Source organism: Argentina anserina, chromosome 3 (genome assembly GCF_933775445.1).
Source record: "Argentina anserina chromosome 3, drPotAnse1.1, whole genome shotgun sequence".
In the NCBI taxonomy this organism is placed as follows: Eukaryota; Viridiplantae; Streptophyta; class Magnoliopsida; order Rosales; family Rosaceae; genus Argentina; species Argentina anserina.
Genome location: NC_065874.1, coordinates 9,336,535 through 9,359,414, shown reverse-complemented (window position 1 = coordinate 9,359,414; position 22,880 = coordinate 9,336,535). Strand labels below are relative to the sequence as shown.

At 39.1% G+C, this 22,880-nt stretch overlaps 2 protein-coding genes across 6 annotated transcripts in view; one reads left to right on the top strand and one right to left on the bottom strand.

The window, feature by feature from the left end:
- Positions 1-804: 804 nt before the first annotated feature.
- LOC126788257 (probable leucine-rich repeat receptor-like protein kinase At1g35710) lies at positions 805-4,425 on the bottom strand. Of its 2 annotated transcripts, XM_050514228.1 has the most exons (3): positions 4,124-4,425; positions 1,682-3,256; positions 805-1,461 (listed from the first exon to the last, which is right to left on the bottom strand). In XM_050514228.1, exons 1-3 carry the CDS (start codon positions 4,422-4,424, stop codon positions 1,082-1,084), a joined length of 2,256 nt encoding a protein of 751 aa, XP_050370185.1. In that variant the 5' UTR covers position 4,425; the 3' UTR covers positions 805-1,081. The 2 variants fall into 2 exon arrangements, with proteins under 2 accessions (XP_050370185.1, XP_050370184.1); XM_050514227.1 differs by having other exon boundaries at positions 1,682-4,425.
- Positions 4,426-12,132: 7,707 nt separating this feature from the next.
- The window catches only part of LOC126786174 (probable glutathione S-transferase), a 28,848-nt gene continuing 18,100 nt past the window's right edge, over positions 12,133-22,880 (top strand). The window contains exons 1-2 of one of the 4 annotated variants that reach the window (XM_050511919.1): positions 12,175-12,565; positions 12,657-13,182. In XM_050511919.1, coding sequence (XP_050367876.1) covers positions 12,248-12,565; positions 12,657-13,001 — 663 coding nt within the window. In that variant the 5' untranslated portion in view covers positions 12,175-12,247 and the 3' untranslated portion in view covers positions 13,002-13,182. Of the gene's footprint in view, positions 12,566-12,656; positions 13,183-16,566; positions 16,892-22,880 lie in introns of those variants that run through there. The other 3 variants (XM_050511920.1, XM_050511921.1, XM_050511922.1) reach the window with 3 other exon arrangements.

Sequence of the window (22,880 nt, the reverse complement as noted above, 5' to 3'; positions counted from 1 at the left end):
CATGGAGGCCAAAGAAGTCTTGAAAAGAACCATTGCAGCATGCTGTGAGGTAGGGAAATTCAGATGAATTATAGTGAACATTACTTGGAAACATGATAGGAAGTTTAATTCTTTTTGAAGTTGGTGGCATGGGCCATATCGAGACCCCCTCATTAGTTCTTGTAGCTTTAAACTGTGAAGGTCAATCTTATAATTTACTTTTCTACGTTTAACTAGGGAGAATACTTATCTTTTACCATCAGCTGCCTGTGAATATTATTTGTGCTGACTCTCACAACTGATTAGATGTGCTTGGTCTACTATATTACTGCAAGCTAAAGTGGTACAAAACTGAGGATAGATTTTTCAGTCTGAATTGCTGCAAGCCTAAAAGTTTTTCATGCCTTGGCTGGGTTATTATTTTGTTTTCTATACTTGCTCAATCTTCTCAATCAGTTCATGAATACCACTGCATGTGGCTTTGATCAATAGTCATGCTTCATATTTTACAAAGCATGAAGCATGTTTACTGTAATAAGATCTCATTTAACAGGCTGGGCCTGCCAACAATGTTATATCCTCCCGCACTGGTCACACACTGACCACCATGTATATTCACAGTTTCTTCGATGCCTCCTCCTCACCAAGGACTCAGGTGCTAACCTCTCGTGCTCAATAATTTTAGTCAACACAACAATTTGCCTTTGTTCAAGGAAATTGTCTTTGCTTCTTTACTGTGTCTTTGGCCTCTCTGGCAATGATATCTTAGTTGAATAGGATTTTTTAAAATAATCAGAGAAGGAACAGTACATAGCAGCACTAGGGTCTAATAACATAGCAGCACTTGCCCCTTTTATTGTCTATCACCAAAAGGAAATGTACATCAGTCAAACTCATTCTTGTATGTTTATGTTGGTGCATTCTGTTCTAGTATAGAAAACAAAATTCTTGATTTATTATACATGAGCCATGGTGTACAAGCACATAAAGTAAAGTTACAGTAAGGACACAATAATCCATTTCCTACAGAAAAAGCACAGAGAGTGACTTTTGTATAGGAAAGCACATTCTCATATTTCCAATTTATCAGGCAGTGAAACTATTAAGTCAGCAATTCACCACAACTTATCATCTGTAATGGCTTTGATAAATGCAGCCTCTGAGTTTCCAATCGTTGATAAACTTGTTCCATATTTGGTCGAGACTGAGGACTAGTATTCAAACATGAAAATGCTATCTTCACAAGAGAGAGCAATTCCACTGCAACTTCATCTGTGGGAGGGGAAATGCGTTTGTCAAAAACATCCACAGCAGACATTTGATGGACAGGTACTGATGATGATGATGATGATGAAGATGATGACCCTGATAACAAAGGTACGAGAAGCTCTCCTGGATGCCTTCCCATAATTATTTCCAATGTTACTACACCGAAGCTATAAACATCGCATTTCTCGTTCACTTCCATTGTATAAGCAAGCTCTGCGCACAAAATTTTATAAAAAATGAATTTTCATTAGGTATCCTATGATTACATAATGGACTATGTAGAAAGAAATTAATTATAACCATGTTAATCTGTAAGTCAAATTCTGAAGTTAGTTACCAAAACAAATCACCTTAACAAGGAGATACTAAAACTGAAGAGGAGCTTAAAAGAGTGATCAATATACAAAGTACAAAACAGAGCAAAATGTTTTACCTGGTGCTATATATCCATATGTGCCTGCAAGGGCAGTCCAATTAGCTGAGTTTGGGTTTAAGAACTTAGCAGTGCCGAAATCTGAAACACAGGCTTCGAAGTCGGCATTCAGCAAGATGTTCTTGCTTGATATGTCCCGATGAACAATTGCTTCCAAACAACCGTTGTGCATGTAACACAAGGCACGAGCTACACCCTTAACAATATTCACCCTTTTACTCCACCCCAATTCTTTAGCTTCATCGTCATTGCTCAACACTGTCGCCAAGCTACCCCTTTCTAGATACTCATAAACCAAGAATGAGTGTCGGCTGTGTGAACAGAAACCATAAAGCCGCACAATGTTTCGGTGTCGAATCTCTGTTAGTGCACGTACTTCATTTAAGAATTCCTTCTTAAGTTTTTCATCGTCATTGCATAACTGATGGAGTTTCTTCACGGCTACTATATTGGCAGATGCCAAATTCACCTTGTAGACACTTCCTTGTCCTCCCTTCCCAATGCAATATCTGGAATCAAAATCCTCTGTTGCATGTATGATTTCCTCATACATCGCCTTGCCATCAAGGTCGAGTGCTGAAAAGGAAATCTCTTCATGCCTTTTGTTTTTTCTTCCGTCATCCTGATGCTTCTTTTTTCTAAATACTACAAAGACAATTATGAAGCAGGAAGATACAAGGAACAGTGTTGCCAGAAGAGAGAAAGAGATCACATGTACCAGTTTCCGGCCATTACCCTTTTTTGAACTATCTTCATTGCAGGGTTCCAAATCTCCAACGTTGCCGCACAATCCCTTGTTTCCTTGTAATGCTTCCAGGAGAGCTTCTTGAAATGCTTTGCTGTTGGGAAGGGGACCTTCCAACTCATTGAAAGATATGTCAATATATGACAAGCCGCTCATATCTCTAAAACTTGTTGGAATGGAACCCGAAAGGTTATTGTGTGACAAATTCAACATCTCCAAACTCTGCATGCCGCTGAGTTGTGATGGTATCTTCCCCTCGATTGAGTTGCGACTCAAATCTAGTTGGGAAAGTTGAGGCAACTTCCCCAAGTGAACAGGAATTGCATGTCCAAACTTATTGTTGCTCAAATTCAAGTAGTGTAGTTTGGGCAAATCACCCAGAATGCTTGGAATTGACTCGTTCAATGTGTTTCTGGATAGATCAAGATATTCAAGATTAGTCAGTGATCCAAATTCTGATGGTACACTACCTGATAGTTGATTGCCATCTAAATTCAGCTTCACCAAAGAAGTCAATCTTCCAATTTCGTTTGGAATCATCCCAACTAGACCGTTAGAAGAGAGATCGAGCTGGTGAAGTTGGGTTGCATTTCCAATCTCCGGTGGTATACTGCCAGTTAAGTTGTTTCCCGCAATTAGTAAGGTTGCCAATTGTGGGCACTGTCCCCAGTTGCTTGAGATTTCACCATACAGGTTATTGTTGCTCAGGTCTAGAAATCGAAGATTTGGATAGATTCCAAAGGCTTCTGATAGATTGCTTGACAATTGGTTTCCCTCAAGTCGGACTCTGAATAACTTTGTGCTAGTCTTCAAGCTTTTGGGAATTGGACCTATCAAATGGTTGTTGCCAACTGAAAAGTTTGTAAGTGATCCACCTTGGCCAATATATTGGGGCAAATAGCCAGAAAATTGGTTATTATCCAAATGCAGTATGAACAGCTTCTTAAGATTCTCCATCTCTTGGGGGATGGAGCCAGAAAGCTGGTTATCACGAAGGTAGAGATTTGTAAGGTTTGCCAGGTCACCAAATGAAATGGGAATTGAACCATTTAGTTGATTCTGACTAAATTCTATACCCTTCATAGATTTCAAGTTCCCAATCTTTGTAGGAATAGGTCCAGATAGATTGTTTGTACCGAGATAAAGCCATCTAAGGTTTGTTAAGTTAGTAAATGATGTTGGGATAGAACCACTTAGATTATTTTTGACACAGTTTAAATCTTCTAAAGACTTCAAATATCCCATTTCTGGAGGGAGTGGGCCAGAGAGTTGATTGGCAAACAAGTATAACACAACGATCTTTTTGAAGTTCCCAAAAGTTGGAGGAATGTTGCCAGAAAGGTTATTATGTTGGAGATAAAGATGAGTGATGTTTGCCAAATCACCTAGTGATGTTGGAATTGAACCAGAGAGTTGATTATAGCTCAGTGATAGCTCCACAAGAGATTTCAGGTTTCCTATTTCTTTAGGGATAGTATCAAAAAGATTATTTTCGTGGAGACTAAGAAAGGATAGATTTCTTAAAAGACCGATTTCTAGTGGGATTCTCCCGGAGAATTGGTTACTGGATAGATCAAGATACACAAGTTTGGTGAGGGAACTGATCCGAGGTGGGATTGCATCGAAGAGTTGATTGACACTGAGGTCCAGATATTCGAGATTAGGGAAGGAGGAGAACAAAAATTCATGCAGCGTACCTTGTAAACCAAAAGCAGGAAGGCTTATGTTGGTCACGCTTCCAGCTTTGTTGCACGAAATACCACTCCAAGCACCGTTGCAAAGGCTTGAAGAGTTGGTAGCATTACTGGGATTATAGGTCCAGGATGAGATGGGATTATTATGTGTTTGGTTTTGAAGGCTATCTCTCCATATGAGAAGCGCCTCTGCTTCAGAAGTGAAATTAGTAGAAGCAGAAGCAAATGCAAACAACTGAAGCAGCTCAAGGCACATAGTAAGGCAAACTAGAGAGCAAAAACAGTAGGAAGTTGAATCTCTCATGGTTTTATCTTTATTAGATACTAATGCAATGTTATATATGGTACTTCATCACAGGCTTATATTTATACAGGCCGTGCATCAACTTGCTATAAAGATTTTCATAAAAAAAAAAACTTGCTACAAAGACTTGGGACTTCTTCCAGACACAAGTCTTCGTCTCTGCTCAAGTGAATATAGTTAATTTTGGAAACATGTGAATGTCTCTTAGACTCTAGCTATCAAGTTTCAAATGAAATATGAACGGGCACACAGTTTGGCAGGGCTGCGATCAATTTATCACGTACATTAATCTGCATGTGGCATGACTCTAAGATTCACTCGCTTTAAGTTTTGACTAGTTCATCATTGTTGCACGATGAAATGACGAAGAAACTACATATTTGAAAGCCATCAAGCATCAACAACTTTTGAAGAAAGTTATATAAGTACGAAATTTCAATCATGATTGTCATGAACATACTGCCTAATTGACGTTACCGGACACCTTGTCTGGATTCCGGACTGAAAAGTCATCAAATTACTGAACCAGATTGTTTGAAGTAAACAAATACACCCCGGCCAGTTGAAGAATAACCCCATGATTGCTTTGCCTTGCACATATGCATAACGATTACTTGATTAAGTCGTTTCTCACCAAAGAAAAGAAAATTGATTACGTCGTCGACAATTAATCAGCTCATAACAGAAGATGCTAATCGATTAACCTGAACTAAATATGCTTAAGTAGTTGCAGGGTCATTTTTAGCTCCCTAGTAATCTGAGTTAGATGCAGTGATGCACATTCGTGTTCTCCCTCTTAACCGCATGGTCCATTTCTCATTTTCCTTCAATGAAAGAAAGAAAGTTACAGTTGTTGCAATCTCCTTAGAAGATAAAAAAAAAAAACAAATTAGAGATAAGCCCAATAATGGAGACATTTTAAAAATTAGATCCACACATATAATCTTTTTAATCTACACGAGTACGCCCAATGTGAACCATATATTGACTATATTGCCATTTTTTAACATGAGTACAAAAATCTTCTTTATTTATAGTTGTTGATTGTAATTCAAATTCATATTGCTTCCCATAATTGATCACTCTAATAAATTCAAGTGATTACTCTATATATGTCAAAATATTCTCATTGAGTCATTTCAATAATATCCATTTTTTTTATAAAATCAAATTATGGCTTCAAAATCTAGAGAGAAGATGTTTGTCTAGGCAAGTATGCATACCATACTTCTTACTTGTGCTTATGAAGAACATCTGAGTTTTGAAAGAAAATAATCGGGTACGTGATTAGATCAAGAAATTCGCAAATTATTTTTAGTGATTTTGTTTTCACTTCTAGATTCACATTGGTGTTTGTCTACTTGTAATGTATGTCTTTTATTCTTTGATTTCTTTCTTCTACCACATTCGTAGTTTTACCTACAAATATAGCTAATATATATGTAATTGAGGTTCGAGTTTAACCTAAATGTAAGGTGTTATCTTCTTCAATTATAAGTATTACATAGTAAGTAACCTAACAAAGAGAGCAAAAAAATTATTATTCAGGTATCTTACAAAAAAAAAGGTATGATAATCAGGTACTTTAATGAATAGTCATTGTATAAAGACTTTCAAGCTAATGTGCATAGTTAGCTCGCATCATATATATATACCTAAGAAATAGGTTGACGAGAAAAATAATCCTAACATATAGGTAAAGAAAAAGTAAAAATCAAATCAACTTTTACTTGGAAAATAAGATTAAACATTACCTCTAAAATAGAAAGTTTAGATTATCTAAAAATAAAATTTATTAAAATATTTCAATTAGTAAAACTACATCAATATGACCATCATGATAAAATTAATAAAAATTGCAAATAAAAAGGGACCAATTGAAAAATGGGAAAGATCTACAATTAAAATATTTAATTATCACGTTATTTTTGGTAATTGGCTTATAGTTAACAGATTTAAATTGTGGCAATTTATGTAATTTTTCTTAAAACAAAACCTAGTAGTTTGGACTAATTGTCAAAATTGTGGAAGTGGGTTTAGATTAGAATAGGAGTAGAAAATTGGGTGTATAATGAAATACCCCATAGGTTAGCTGATTGAGAAACGACTTCATTATCATTGATGTTTATTTTCTTCTAATTAATCTCTAAACCTCCGTCTACTTCTGCGTTCGATTAGTATGAGCTGCTTCTGACGATAACATGATACGTCAAGATCATAACCAGAAGTTGATCTTTAAGTTGTCGGCAGCAAGGTGGTTTGATCAACTCCAGATCATAGTACTCTTCCTCAATAATTGTATCCAACATTTTGGTCAGTGGGCGCTTGCTCACCGAAATCATCTGTGGCACAGCCACTTCAGTGCTGACTCTTTCCTGCATTTGTGATAGACTAGACAAACTGAGGAAGAGATCTGGGAAGAAAATCATGGAAAATAGAAAGAAGAAGATGGAGAACTGGGTTACTGGGAACGATAATGGACACCTTCTTATAGGGTTACTGAGACTGAAAGTGGCTGTAGCTTTGATTTGGTCGGCACGTTCAGTCACTTTCATGCCTTCAAGATCTTAAACCTCTTTTGAGGGTACCATGGATGCAACTGATGCAAGAAACAAAATTGACATTCAGAATTTAATATCGTCCCCAATCCATCTTCCTTACAATCAAAATATCGTTCAACTTGCAGGTACAATGTACATGCATGAACCAACTGCTAACTTAGACATTATTTGTTTGAACTTTCACGAGTAAGAGCACATGTTGGAGTGGAAAATTCGTCGGGAACTTATGCCCACTGAGATATCTTATGTAATAACCCTCGTTTTCAAACAATATTTGAATTGAATTAAATTCTATTTAGTTGGGAAGTTTGTTTTAAACCGAATATGATTGTTTGCAAACGTCACGAAACGGGAACGGAAACGTTCCGAGAACGTTTAATAAGAAAACGTTACGTTCCGAACGAATTTATCGACTTTTATTTCGTCGCTCGGTTGTGAAAACTTTCTTCATGGAAGTTGTAGAGCTCGTCGATACGAATTCGCGAGTATGTGACGCGTTCGAATAGGACGTCATACGTGAAAGTTATTAATGTCGGAAGTTAGTTTCCGATTTGGAAACTAGTATAAATAGGATAATTGTGTTTAGGGTTTCCATAACAGGAAACCCACACTCTCTCTCTTCTCTCCGCCTCCCTTCCTCTTTCTCTCTCCCTCGGTTCTCACTCTCTCTCCCGACTCTCCCTTCCCTCTGAAACGCTCACCGATCCGCCGCCTTCCGAGCAACGTGGCCCTCACCGCCGGCCTAGGAGGCACCGCGCCTATCCCTGCAAGCAACCCCAAGGAGGACGCACCCTCTCGAGTCGCGCCGGAGCTCCACGGACCGCTCCAAGTTTCTGCGTTCTCCACCGCCTTGTCAAGCCGAACTCCGGTGGTTTTCGAGCTCCGATCGAGGTGAGGATAGCCTAGGTTTGTTGATGAGATGTTGTTGTTGAATTTTCGTGTGTTGTTGTGATGTTTTGGTGGAGATCGGAGGTTGGAGAGGATGGAGGGGTACCGCCGCCTTAGGCGGCGTGTGTGACGAAGTAGGAGGGTCTAGGGGCGGCGTGAGGCCGTGGCGGAGAAGAGGGGAGAAAAAGGGAGAGAAATGGGGCGGCGGTGGCGTGTTACGCGCCGTCCCTGGGCTCGGCGCGTGTGCCCCACGCGCGGCCTGCCGGCGGGTGGCGCGTGTACCCCACACGCCGCCACGTGCGGCGGTGCGACAGTGTTTTCCGATAGGGGTATTTTGGTAATTTACTGAAATGTAAATGTAAATTTTATTTACTACGGTAAATGTAATTAAATTTTACCTTCGGTAAATGTAATTATAAATTACTTTCAGCAAATGTAAAAAGTAATTTGTAAAAGGGTAATTTAGTAAATTTTATTTACTGAGATTGTATTTATATTTAAATCGTACGTATACGTACAGAAATACGTATTAATATTTATACGTACAGAAATATGTATATAATATTTATACGTACAGAAATACGTACTAATATTTATACGTACATAAATACGTATTAATATTTATACGTACAGGAATACGTACTAATATTTATACGTACAGAAATACGTATTAATATTTATACGTATAGAAATACGTATTAATATTTATACGTACAGAAATACGTATTAATAGTTATACGTACAGAAATACGTACATAATATTTATACGTACAGAAATACGTATATAATATTTATACGTACAGAAATACTTATATAATATTTATACGTACAGAAATACGTATAAATCGTATAAATTACTTTCAGTAAATGTAAAAAGTAATTTGTAAAAGGGTAATTTAGTAAATTTTATTTACTGAGATTGTATTTATATTTAAATCGTACGTATACGTACAGAAATACGTATTAATATTTATACGTACAGAAATATGTATATAATATTTATACGTACAGGAATACGTACTAATATTTATACGTACATAAATACGTATTAATATTTATACGTACAGGAATACGTACTAATATTTATACGTACAGAAATACGTATTAATATTTATATGTACAGAAATACGTATTAATATTTATACGTACAGAAATACGTATTAATAGTTATACGTACAGAAATACGTATATAATATTTATACGTACAGAAATACGTATATAATATTTATACGTACAGAAATACTTATATAATATTTATACGTACAGAAATACGTATAAATCGTATATTTGTACAGTAAACCGTGAATAGTAACAGTGAACAGTAATACGGAACAGTAATTTCGTAAAACCGAAAATTGCTGAACAGTAACCGATTATTACTGTTTCGGCATTTAAAGGTTTACGAAACGATTCTAAATTATTTTCTTATCTTTTCAAGGTGATCGTTAAATCGAGGAAAGGAATTATCTTCGGGAATTGTGGAATTACGCTCAAGTCAATAAGGTGAGTAAAATCTCACTGAATTACGAATCTACCCTCGTGGTGATTCAACATTTTTGCAAGTGTGTTTATCAAATGAATTACAACATGTATATAATTTAGTGGACTACATATATACAGTATAATGGTAATAAGTATATATATATATATAGTTCATTAAATTACGTACTGTTATTAATTCATTAACAATAGTCATTTCGGTGACGGAAAATTGTGCATGAGTATGTGATTTAAATGGTACAATATGATGTGAGAATATTGTACGTAATTCTTCAGGTGTTTATGAAATATGACATGTATAGGATATAGTGGACTATGTATATATTGTATAAATGGTAAATAAATACGAATATATATAGTTTGCTATATAATATACTGTTATGATTTTTATTGTGGTGATATCGTGAAAGTTTTAAAACGTACAATATGATGAGTGATTATTGTACGTGATTTTTAACATTGAGATTGTTAAAATGTGAATTGTCTTCGGACCTGATTTTTGGTACAATATGATGTGAGATTATTGTACGTGTTTGGCAAGTCGAAACCTAGCCTTTGGCCGGGCGAAAGTTACGATACAGTTAGAGCTCTAGTCTGTCTGCCTTAGTACTGCATGAGAGGTAACGGGTGGTTATCTGCTCATGGGTACTCAGTTTATTTTGGATGTTGGGTAGCGGGTGGCTATCCAATATCAGCGGTGTATTACGAGAGGGGTAACAGATGTGTACCAGCGTTCTTGGTACCCGTATTATAAATGCATTGGGTAACCAGAAGGGTTACTTAATTTTCTCATGAGCGTTTCATTTCATATTTCTTTGGGTCAACCAGATGGGCTGACCAATGACTCATGAGGGCATTTATATTTGTTGTTTGTGATCTTTCGTATATTTTGATATGCGAATTATATTTTGATTTTACTCATACGAGCTATAAGCTTACCGGGTTTGTGTTTACAATCCCGGTGCACCAATTCGATGGTGTAGGGGATAATTCTGCAGGTGCTGATTAGTGGGGGTTGAGTGACGACTACATAGGCTCGAAGTCGTTCGTATCCTACTTGTGGTGAGGTTTTAGCGTGGATTTGTGTGTGAGAAGTTGTGTAATTTCATTTGTGAGATTTGTGAGTGATTTGTGAGGATTATTACATTTCCATTTTATGTATGGATTATAAATTTGGGTTGTAATAATTGGTTGTCTGAGTTGTATTGAGAACTCAGAATTGATCCGCTGTTACACTTTAATGATTTCGATTTATTTGAGATTATTTTGTGTTTAACGACTTTAGAATTTTGAGTTTTTAAGCTCGAAATTTTGGGGTCGTTACATCTTAACGGTGTATTACGGGGAATTGCATAGTATACAACTATACATCTCTATATCTAAGATTAATCACCTACAGATCCTTGTACAACGGATGGGTGAAGATCTAAGTAGAAACAAGAAGTAACTTTATACGAAGGAACCATACAATGCGTAGTCCAAAAAAGTGGACCAATGAGTGTACGTACAAATTGTAGGTGTAGGGTTTCGTTTTAGGATGGACTAGTTACCGATACACGGTGTGGATGGAATTAGCAGCTTCATCAGCACGGCATTCTTAGAAGGGGACAGATGAGGTCATTTCCAATTTATGACTCTCGATCTCTCAAATTCAGCTATTAGTACGAAATGAAGATCCAACATGATATGATAATCACATGCATTCTTAATAACGATAGATCATGCGCGCCTAATAAGTAACAATTCAAGTTTACTTCTCAAATTCGGAAAAGATGAAGATAGAAACAGCTTAAATGAAGAACTTCATGTTTCTTCTACCCAAATTCTTGATTACTGGTTGAACATGGAGGAATGAGGCGGTGGCGCAGCACCCTTTCTAGAATTGAGAAGAAACCTTTTGATCTTGTTATATTAGGTGCTACGCCAAAACGTTTTAATATATAAAGAAACCAAATCTACTCAAATGACTCTATGAAGAATCAAAGAAACACTTTGATCTACCTACATTTGAAAATTCAAATTTAAGCTACCGAACATGTCTTGCAAAAACACATTTTTATTCATGGTTGTTGGTTTTTCTATTCTGCTGGCTGTTGGCCTCTTTCGGGAAATTCTAGGGTGCGATGTTGTATGTTATATAGTAGGTGCATCCATCACACAATCACACATTCACACTACCACCCCACGTGCATCATAATCTTCCCTCTCTATCCACATTCAGATCTTGTTGTATGCTATACAGCAGCTGTACAACAGATGTACCCGCCTCTTTATACTGAAGTTCTCTTATTGACCAAGAAAAAAAAACAATTGCCCTGAATTTCTAGATCAGCATGACAAATGGGGCAACTTCTATTAAAATGAAGATTAGAATTGTACATTTGTACAGACTTAAACCTTTGTCCAAATAATTGCGAGGCAAAACCTTTTAACTTTATGAGGTAACAGCCTCTCCACATTCGCGGTCAAAGTTTAGAAATAGTGATCGAACCAATGAATGAGGTTGCAAAGTTCTTTCACTCCTTTCCCTACTTTCTTGTCCTTTTAAATGGATCACTTTTAATTTTTAAAAGAAGAACATATATCAGATCGATCTATACTTCCTGCCCACTTATCTTGACAATAATGGATTTGCTGCCAGGAGCAATGACGTACACAACCTGACAACCGTACCTTTATTAGAGTAATCAGAATGTAGCTTAGAGATCGGAGAAGGAGAAATGGATCGACCATTGACTACTGGCCTTCTGTATTGGGAAATTTTGTGTGTATATATATACCCCCATATAGACACTGCCACACACCACCTAAAGCCTGATCTATCTTCTCGTTTTCTTGTATTCGTTCACCGATCGAAATCTTCAGAACCTTTCAATGGCGGATGAGGTTGTGTTGTTGGGTTTCTGGCCGAGTACGTACGCGCTTAGGTTGAGGATTGCTCTAGCTGAGAAAGGCATCAAGTACGAGTACAAGGAGGAAGACGTCTACAACATCAAGAGCCAACTGTTGCTGGAGTCGAACCCCGTTCACAAGAAGATCCCGGTTCTCATTCACAATGGCAAACCCGTCAATGAATCCCTCATTGCTCTCCAGTACATTGACGAAACCTGGAATGACAAGGCTCCACTGTTGCCCTCTGATCCTTACCTCAGATCTCAAGCCAGGTTCTGGGCTGACTTTGTTGATAACAAGGTAGTATTACGTCCTAATGGGTGTGCATGTTTTCATGTTAATTAGTTTCTTAGTTTATCCATTCTTGTCTTCTATATTATGGCTTTTACAGGTTGCTGTGTTTGGGAGGAAGATATGGATGACCAAAGGAGATGAACAGGAGGAAGCAAAAAAGGGCCTCCTTGATTGCCTTGAATTACTAGAAGGAGAGCTTGGGGAGAAGCCATACTTTGGAGGTGAGGCCCTTGGTTTCGTGGACGTGGCACTCGTTCCCTTCTATAACTGGTTTTCCATGTACGAGAAGTTTGGCAACTTCAGTATCGAGGCAGAGCGGCCACAGTTCGTTGCTTGGGGGAAGAGGTGTATGCTGAAGGAGAGTGTCTCTAAGTCTCTTCCTGACCAGCAAAAACTCTATGACTTTTTTCCGCAATACAAAAGAATCATTGGAATAGAATAGATTATAGATGTCATGGGAGGAAGCATGCAGGGAGTATTAACTAAATAAGCATGTAGTGATATGATTTTATCATTTTATGGGTTTCTAATAAAAGTTTCAACCGGTTATGAATCTTAGGTTAAACTTAGTTTCATCCACTGTCTGAAAAAATTATCAATGAAAGTTTCCTTTTGTTGTAGAATTCTCATATTCAATTTGTACAACATTAGACCATCAATTAATACAGCCGAATTGATAATTAATTTAATTAATAGAAGAATTAATAACATATCGAACTCACTAACTAACATTCACAAGTGATTGAGTTGGTAAGAGCATTTGTGTAAGAATCTCACATATCTAGGTTCAAATCATGCTATCACTAAAGTTAAATTTTAATTTATTCTTAGTAGTTAGGGAGAAAGAAACGTCATAATCATCCGACGCGGATTAGTCACTGAATCTAGAAATCTTTTGAGAATATTGAATTGTCATTGATTATTAAAAAAAAAAAGACTAACCGGCTGGGGTTGGATGAAAAACCAGCTAACATCGGTCTTAAACTAACAACGCATGTGTCCACAGTCGGTGCAAGCTCCGTTGCTTATTATAGGTTGTGTGGATAAAAGAGTGTGTATCTAGGTCCCTTCCCGCCAATGGATAAGGTCTTTGATTTGTTGCGGAGATCAGGAAAATGCTTGGAAGTTGGAACTGGACTAGGTAGGATCGATGCATGTGCTGGAATCAAAGTTCAAAATCTCTCCGATATTTTTAATATATCTTTTGATATCTCAATGTAAAAAAAAACCGATATATCTTAGGGGGTAAATATAAAATATTTTCTCGTATCCTGCGATATTTCTCTAATAATATAAAATATCTCCGATATTTATTTAATATTTACGATATATCCAATATATCTTTGATATTTTAGAGAAATATCTGAAAAATTTCACTGAAATTTTTTTTATCTCAACTTGAGGATATCTCAGACTCTCAGATATGCGTTTTTGATTAATTAATCACCTCGAGCCTCAAGAGATATAAAAAATAAGACTAGAAGTGTAGTCTTTCAATCGACTAATTTTTAATTTTTCACAAAAGATATCCGAATGACAAGTGAATGTTCAAGTCTTAACTCTTAAAAGTCAAGTCATATCAGTGACAAATGCTCTCCTTGAACTTGAGAGAATTCAAAATAAAGGGGCACACAGTAGTTCTATGAAGGCCATAAGAGGATATCCAGAATTCCAGATGAAGAGTGAACTTTCGAGTAATTTCAACAAGTGTTCTCCTCAATGGATATAGAAAGAGTATCAGTCTTTGTCTCCTTGACGTCCCTTCAAATGATATCTACACAAAGGATTGTTCTCCACAAACATTATTGGGGAAAGTAAGAAAAGATGAATCACATTATAGTCATTGTCTCCTTAGAGTCCACTCATACCTTCATAGATTGCTAGTAACCCGTGAACCCATCATGGAATGATGACATTACTGAAATTTGCTCTATGCAAAGTTATGGATGTGAATCAAGCATGATTGAATCCAATATGGTAGGTGTAATATCCCACATCAGCCAACGGAGAAGGGGTGATGTGTTTTATATGTACATGCCCACGTCCATCTAACACGAGACCTTTTGGGGGCTCAATGGTTTCGGATGGTATGAAAACTCTGAAGTTAAGTTTGCTCGGGCTAGAGCAATCTTTCGGATGAGTGACCAACTGGGAAGTTGCTCGTGAGCTCCCAGCCGTGAGGGCTATGCCTAAAGCGGATAATATCGTGTTACGGCGGAGCCGATCTTGGGATGTGACAATTTGGTATCAGAGTCACTCTGCCGTGTGGTGTGAGTGTGCCGACGAGGACGTCGGACTCCCAAGGAGGGTGGATTTTAATATCCCACATCGGTCAACGGAGAGTGGGTGATGTGCCATATATGTACATGCCCACCTCCATCTAATACGGAGTCGATCTCGGGATGTGACAATTTGGTATCATATCCACTATGCCATGTGGTGCGAGTGTGCCGACAAGGACGTCAGACTCCTAAGGGGAGTGGATTGTAATATCCCACATCGGTTAACGAAGAGTGGGTGATGTGCCATATATGTACATGCCCACCTCCATTTACACGAGGCTTTTTGAGGGCTCAATATCTTCGGAGGGGATGAGAACTCGAAAGTTAAGCTTACTCAGGCTAGAGCAATCCCAAAATTGGTGACCCACAGAAAAGTTGCTTGTGAGCTTCCAGAAACAAAAACCATGAGGGCTATGCCTAAAGCGGACAATATCGTGTTACAGCGGAGCCGATCCCGGAATGTGACAATAGTGGTGGTGGTGATGGTGATGGTGGTGGGAGTCGACAAGGTGGTGAAAATACAAATAGTTTGAATATGGACAATCTTATGTAGGTGCAAGATTTAAGCAGTTTACTTGTGAAAGTAATTTTAATCATGCTACCCAAGATGAGAATCATGGATCTAGAGCAAATGGTCATGGTGCGCAACAACATAACAAGTGCAGGAGGAGGACAAGATGAATAATTGATGATCAAAGTATTTCATATGATGTTATTTCAGTTGCCTTAAGTTTTGATTCTATGAGTTTAGACATAGAGCGTAGTGGGACGTCAAACGAATCACATGAAGTCAACTATCAATCGGGTTATTCTATCTACGATTATGGTTAGTTTTGAGAAGTATATGATCAATCATCGAGTTGGATTCATCTTTACTATCACTTTCTCAGAGAATCTGTCGACATCTCGAAAAAGATATATGACTATCTTGTTAACCATTACAATTCATACTATATGGCTCGTATGTCTTCGGTAGAGTATTGTAGTTTTGTTGACCAACATGCGTTTTTTCAAGCACATAGAGTCTCTTTCTGGTACTAGATAAAGTTGATAATTGTATATGTTTGTATGTAATTTAATAATAAATGAATAAAAAATTTCGGAATGGGAACAATATGTTTTCCAATATCCCCGATATATCCAATATCTCCATTTTTTTAAAGACGATATATCTACCGATACCGATATTTTGAATCTTGTGCTGGATCTTGTTTTTGGCAAAACTTCACATGTTTTGCGGTTGTCGTTACAGATATATTTGATCTATATCTTATCCTATCTTTTGCAATATAAATTGCAGAACTTGTTTCCTATTTGACACAAGTACTATATATTTCTTGACAATGTTATTATTAAGTCTTTGTTAGGGTGTTACCTTAGTTAAGGTTACATCCCTTTGTAATTTAATTAGGAATGAATTAGAATCCTTATGGAATGAGACCGACAGTAAGAATGTGACAAAGGAAATTTGAAATCATCGCCCGGATGTTGTGCGTGCACAAAAATCCACAAGCCATGTCCCTTGAAAGAAACGTCATAATGGTCAAGGTCTTAAGCTATTTCCCACTAAAGGGTTTGTTATTAGTTTCTGCAGTGGCATCTAATTGGTACAATCTTGAATCTCTCAACAGAAAGACGTAGAAGATTGAAATTATAGCATAACTAGTACTAGTCGATCTTACTTAATTTCTCCCGGTGAATATCACAATATCTTGAAAGACTTCAATGGCGGATGAGGTTGTGCTGCTAGACTACTGGCTCAGCCCATATGGGATGAGGTTGAGGATCGCTCTAGCTTTGAAAGGGATAGAGTATGAGTTCAAGGAAGAAAACCTCAGCAACAAGAGTCCATTGTTGCTACAGTCAAACCCGGTTCATAAGAAGATCCCGGTTCTCATTCACAGTGGCAAACCAATCTGTGAGTCCGTTGCGCTACAGTACATTGACGAGGTTTGGAACGATAAGGCGCCGCTATTTCCCTCCGATCCTTACGTCAGATCCCAAGCCAAGTTCTGGCTTGACTTCGTTGACAAGAAGGTAATTTTATTATGTTTTGAATGTGCACGTTTGAGTTTGAGGTGACACAAAATAGTTGTTTTAGAAGAAAATTAATGATATTAATAAATTTATGCATGCCTGCATGGCTCCGCGCGTACGTAGATTGATTTCTACGTTAGAGCTCCCCAACATTTTCTCTCAGTCTTAGTTTAAGTTTCAATATATCTTTGAATAAAGTCGATCTCTGAGACTTTTTTATGATGGGAAATCCAGATCGCTGGTTTCGCAAGGAAGTTATGGCTAGCCAAAGGAGATGAACTGGAAGTAGTAAAGAAGGATTTGTTTGAGTAGAAATTGTTTGATTATATTGCTTGATCATTCATTTACATATTACACTTTATTATATAGGCTAATTCTATCTACTAATTTCCACTAATTTCCACTAACTATTCCGTGATTTACGGAGGGAATCACGGGCCGTGATTCCCGCCCGAATTCACTCGACACTCCCCCTCAAGTTGGTGCATACATATCAACCATACCCAACTTGCTAAGTGAATCATAAAAGGCCTTTTTAGACACTCATTTTGTGAGCATATCAGCAAGTTGCTCTTCTGTAGAAACAAAAGGAAAACTGATGATCTTCGCGTCTATCTTCTCCTTTATAAAGTGACAATCAACCTCCACATATTTTGTACGATCATGTTGCACAGGATTATGAGAGATATCAATAACTGCCTTGTTGTCACAGTACAGCTGCATAGCACATTCAGGCTTAATACCCAAATCTTGTAGCAAACTTCTAAGCCATAACAATTCGCACACTCCCTGAGCCATATCTCTGTATTCTGCTTCAGCACTAGATCGTGCTACCACATTTTGTTTCTTACTCTTCCATGTAACAAGATTACCTCCAACAAAGGTAAAGTACCCTGATGTGGATCTCCGATCTGTAATATTTCCAGCCCAGTCTGCATCTGTGAAGCCACAAATTTCGAGGATATTATTGTGATTAGAGAACATTACTCCTCTCCCCGGAGCTGATTTTAAATACCTCAAAATCCTTACAACAGCATCCATGTGGTCCTGACTGGGATTATGCATGAATTGACTCACCACACTCACTGCATACGCAACATCTGGTCTGGTATGTGATAGATAAATTAGGCGTCCAACTAGCCTCTGATAACGAGTTTTGTCAGTAGGGACTTGATCTGGGTACTCTGCTAACTGATGGTTCTGCTCAATAGGAGTATCAATGGGAGTGCAGTCCAACATACCTGTCTCTGTTAGAAGATCAAGAATGTACTTCCTCTGACAGAGATAGATACCTTCATTCCCCCGGGCTACTTCAATGCCTAAAAAATACTTGAGTGTACCTAGATCCTTTATCTCAAACTCTTTGGCAAGCTCTTTCTGTAATCTATCCACCTCAACAATATCATTCCCAGAAACTACCATATCATCAACATATATAATCAAGGCTGTTACCTTCTCTTGTTGATGTTTGAGAAATAACGTGTGGTCTGAATTACTCTGTCTGTAGCCAATTTTTCTCATGAATTGTGAGAATCTTCCTAACCAAACATGAGGTGATTGTTTAAGACCATACAAAGACTTTCTCAATCTGCATACAGAGGTAGTTGGAGAAGCGGCCACATATCCAGGCGGAAGATCCATGTATACTTCCTCTGTTAGTTTTCCATGAAGGAATGCATTTTTAACATCAAACTGCCTAAGTGGCCAGTTTAAGTTAGCAGCGATAGAGAGCAATACTCGGATAGTGTTTATCTTCGCAACAGGTGCAAATGTCTCATCATAGTCTATGTCATATGTCTGGGTGAACCCCTTCGCTACTAGGCGTGCTTCATACCGGCTTACTGACCCATCTGGATTATGCTTCACTGTAAACACCCAACGACATCCTACAGTCGTCTTGCCATATGGTGGAGGTACAAGTTCCCAAGTATTGTTTTTTTGTAATGCTTCCATCTCTTCCTCCATTGCTTTCCTCCATTTTGGATCTTCCAATGCATCATGCACTTTGTTAGGTATTGATACAGTAGATATTTGATTCACAAATGACTCATATGACTTAGATAATCTTTTGGTAGATATAAAATTTGCCACCGGATACTTGGCTTTAGTCTGAAGGGTAGGTTCATATTTTTTTGTTGGTTGACCCCGAGTAGACCTATTTGGCAAAACATATTGTCCACTATTAGCCCTAATAGAATGACTAACCTCAGATAAGTGATCTTTTGTACCAGGAGAGCATTGGTCAGGGGTATAACCAGCTGTCAGGGAGTCATGAGGGGCAGTTGTGTTATCAGCTTCTGGTGCCTGAATCTCTCGAGTGATGACCTCCGGGGGTGCCTGTGTGGCTGACACATTTGTAATCTTAACAGAACCTGTTACCATATCGACTGGCTCACTTGTCTCCCACTCTCCATGATACAACTCTTCAAAATATGAACTCTCCCCCTGAAGAGCAGTATCAGAAGAGGAAAAATAACTCATGTCCTCAAAAAAGGTAACATCCATAGTGACATAGTACTTCCGGGTAGGGGGATGATAGCATCGGTACCCTTTCTGATGTACTCCGTACCCAACAAACACACATTTAACTGCCCAGGCATCCAACTTAGAACGCTGATGTTGGGGAAGATGAACAAAAGCAACACAACTAAAAATACGGGCATGAAGATTATGAAAAGAGGGTAATGAGACATGAGATGCAAGCACCTCATATGGAACTTTCCCCTGAAGGACACGAGATGGAAGACGATTAATAAGGTGGGCGGAAGTAATGACAGCATCACCCCAAAGGTATTTAGGCATGTGGGCACTAAAAAGAATACACCGAGCCATATCAAGTAAATGACGATTTTTTTTTCAGAGACTCCATTTTGCTCAGGTGTGTAAGGACACGTTGTTTGATGAACAATTCCGTGTGTGTTAAGGAACTCCTGAAAGATATTATTCACATATTCCCTCCCATTATCAGAACGAAGAACTCGAATAGTGGCATTATATTGTGTTTGGACAGAGGCATGAAAGGCACAAAAAGCTGGAAAAACCTCATCTTTAGTTTTAAGAAGAACAATCCATGAAAGACGTGTGCAATCATCAATAAAAGACACAAAATAACGCATTCCTGACACAGTTGATTCCTTAGAGGGTCCCCAATTATCAGAATGAATTAATTCAAAAGGAAGAAAACTTTTAGGAGAAGTACTAGGGGAATAAGTAGATCGATGACTCTTGCCCAAAACACAGGTCTCACAACATAACAAAGACTCGTCCACACTAATAAACAAAGAAGGCATGGATGTTTTCATAACACGAAAAGATGGATGCCCTAAGCGACGATGCCATAACCAAACTTCACTTAGCTTGTTAGAACTGGAGAGTAAACCGGTCCGAGACTGTCCCCCTGGTTTTTCCCCGGCGTATGTCAGATCCAGATGAAACAACCGGCCCCTCAGATACCCCCGACCAATTACCCATCCGGTGAGAAGATCCTGAAATATCACATACATAGGAAAAAAGGTCACAGAGTACTGGGCGTCAGCGTTCAATTGGGGAACATATATCAAATGATGTGATAAAGCAGGGACATAAAGTACATTATGAAGCTCTATGGTGGGTGTAATACGAACGAACCCTGTCCCTAACACCAGGAATGCCTCACCATTAGCATTAGTAACATAGGGTACGGGTGGAGGGGACAATACGGTAAAATAAGATTTTTCATAAGCCATATGATCAGATGCACCAGAATCTATAATCCATGTATCAAAACTAACAGAGTGAGAAATATTGAACGCCATACCAATTTGACCACGGCCAACGATAGAGGCTGTAGGTGCTCCTCCAGTAGTATGATGATCATGCCCAACCACACCATAGATATCTGGTTATGGAACTAATTGAAGAGCGGCCTTTGGCTGTGGACGATGATTAGGCCGTTTAGGCCTAAGGTGTGGATACAATTTCCAACAGGTCGCACGAGCATGGTTGGTATCATGACAAAAGGAGCAAGGAGGGCGGGGCTGATTCCCGAAGCCTGGTGGTGGTCCTTGTCGATGAAAGGGAGCGGAGGTGACTTGCGGAAGGGGTGGTGCTGGATAACGAGCATGGACAGTGAGACTGGAAACTACAGCCGGTGCCTGAAGAATACTCTCCTGCTGAGACTCATCTTTTCGGATATAGGTGAAAGAGGTGAGTAGGCTAGGTGGTTCGGTCATTCGGAGCAGTTCGCCTTTCGCACTGGGATGTTTGGCATCAAGACCTTTTAGGAAATGGTGAACTCGTTCAAGCTCCTTCTCCTTTTGGTACCAAACAATATCCTCTTGATTTTTAATCATGCAAGGACGTTTCACATCAATCTCAGCCCAAATATTCTTTAGTTTGGTGAAATAGTGCGCCACCGGTTGCCCATCCTGGTGAATGGCTGAAGCTGTGCACATTAACTCATGAACCTGTATGAAATCAGAGTCATTAGTATATAAGTCGACTAGTGTCTCCCATATTGCATGTGCAGTGGGACAGGCCTCCACCAGATCAATTATCTCATCATTCATAGCTTTCCACAAGACGGACATGACAAGACCATCGTCGTCGTCCCATTTAGTGTAGGCTACAATATCCGTAGGACTAGGAGCCTTAGTGACGCCGATGACATGTCCCATTTTATGCATGCCTCGAAGATGAGCAGTCATGAGTCGTTTCCATTTACGGAAATTGGTGCCGTTTAGTTTGGCGCCCCCAAATGAACCACTGTCAGAACCCTTAACAGATACTTCGAATGTCGGAATATCAGAGGTCTGAGAACCATCAGCTTCGTGTCCAGAACCCATGGAAAAGAAAAAAGTGTAGAGGAGGCAAGAACAAAAAGCACAGAAAAATGGAGAAGAATCCGCCCCCGGTGCACTGGAACTGTCGGTGAAGATGCACTGATGGGTCGGGTCAGATAAACCGGGTCGATTCAGGTCAAACCGGGTCGGGTTAGGTCAAACCGGGTCGGACTGAGCTGGGCGGGCCGGGTCGCACTGAGCTGGGCTGGACCTGAGCTGGGTTGGACTTGAGCTGGGCTGGGCCAGCTAGCACTGCGATGGGCTGGGCCGGGTCACAACGAACTGGGCTGGGTTAAAAAACGGGTCGGATACCAATTGTGACGTCGGGGAAGACAGACCGTGTTGCTGAAGAATCCTCGGGGAGGATCGGCGAGCTGTGACGTCGGGCGTGGAGCGGCGACGTCCGGTGAGAAGAGACAGCAGCGGCGGCGAAAATACGCAGCAGGAGCGGTCGAGGAGGCAGCAACGGCGCCGGAGCAGCAGTCGGCGACGTCGGGAAGGCAGCGGCGATGTCAGAGAGGGCCGGAGGGCAGCGGTGAGGCAGCGAAGGCGATGGAAGCCCCATTGATAACCGGCCGGAAAAAGAAAGAAAATCGGGATAAAAAACCCAGAAAAAACAGAGCACGGAGATGCTCTGATACCAAGTAGAAATTGTTTGATTATATTGCTTGATCATTCATTTACATATTACACTTCATTATATAGGCTAATTCTAGCACTATTCTACCTACTAATTTCCACTAATTTCCGCTAACTATTCCGTGATTTACGGAGGGAATCACGGGCCGTGGTTCCCGCCCGAATTCACTCCGACCGTTTGATTCTCTGAAGCTTTTCGAAACAGAACTTGTCGAGAAACCTTTCTTTTGCGGTGAGAATCTTGGACTTGTGGATTTGGCACTTCTTCCTTTCGTTATTTGGTTTTCTGTCCATGAGAAATTTGGTTACTTGAGTATAAAGGCAGAGTGCCCAAATATCACTCTCTGGCGTAAGAGGTGTTTCCAGATGAAATGTGTCTCTGAGTCTGCTCCAAGCCCGGATAAGATCCATGACTATTGTGTTGAGCAGATGAGCAAAAGCAGACAACAGTAATGTTAATGACCTGATAATTGTTAACTAATATTACACGATCGAGTTACCATATATTTCGGTATTATTAGTTTGCATTAAATATGAAAAATA

What these genes read in the sequence shown, in the direction of transcription:
- LOC126788257 (XM_050514227.1), bottom strand. Translation starts at nt 4,424, where the DNA reads ATGAGAGATTCAACTTCCTACTGTTTTTGCTCTCTAGTTTGCCTTACT. An exon ending in ATATGGATATATAGCACCAG is followed by an intron (nt 1,462 to 1,681) that starts GTAAAACATTTT and finishes TTTTGTGCGCAG; the next exon opens with AGCTTGCTTATACAATGGAA.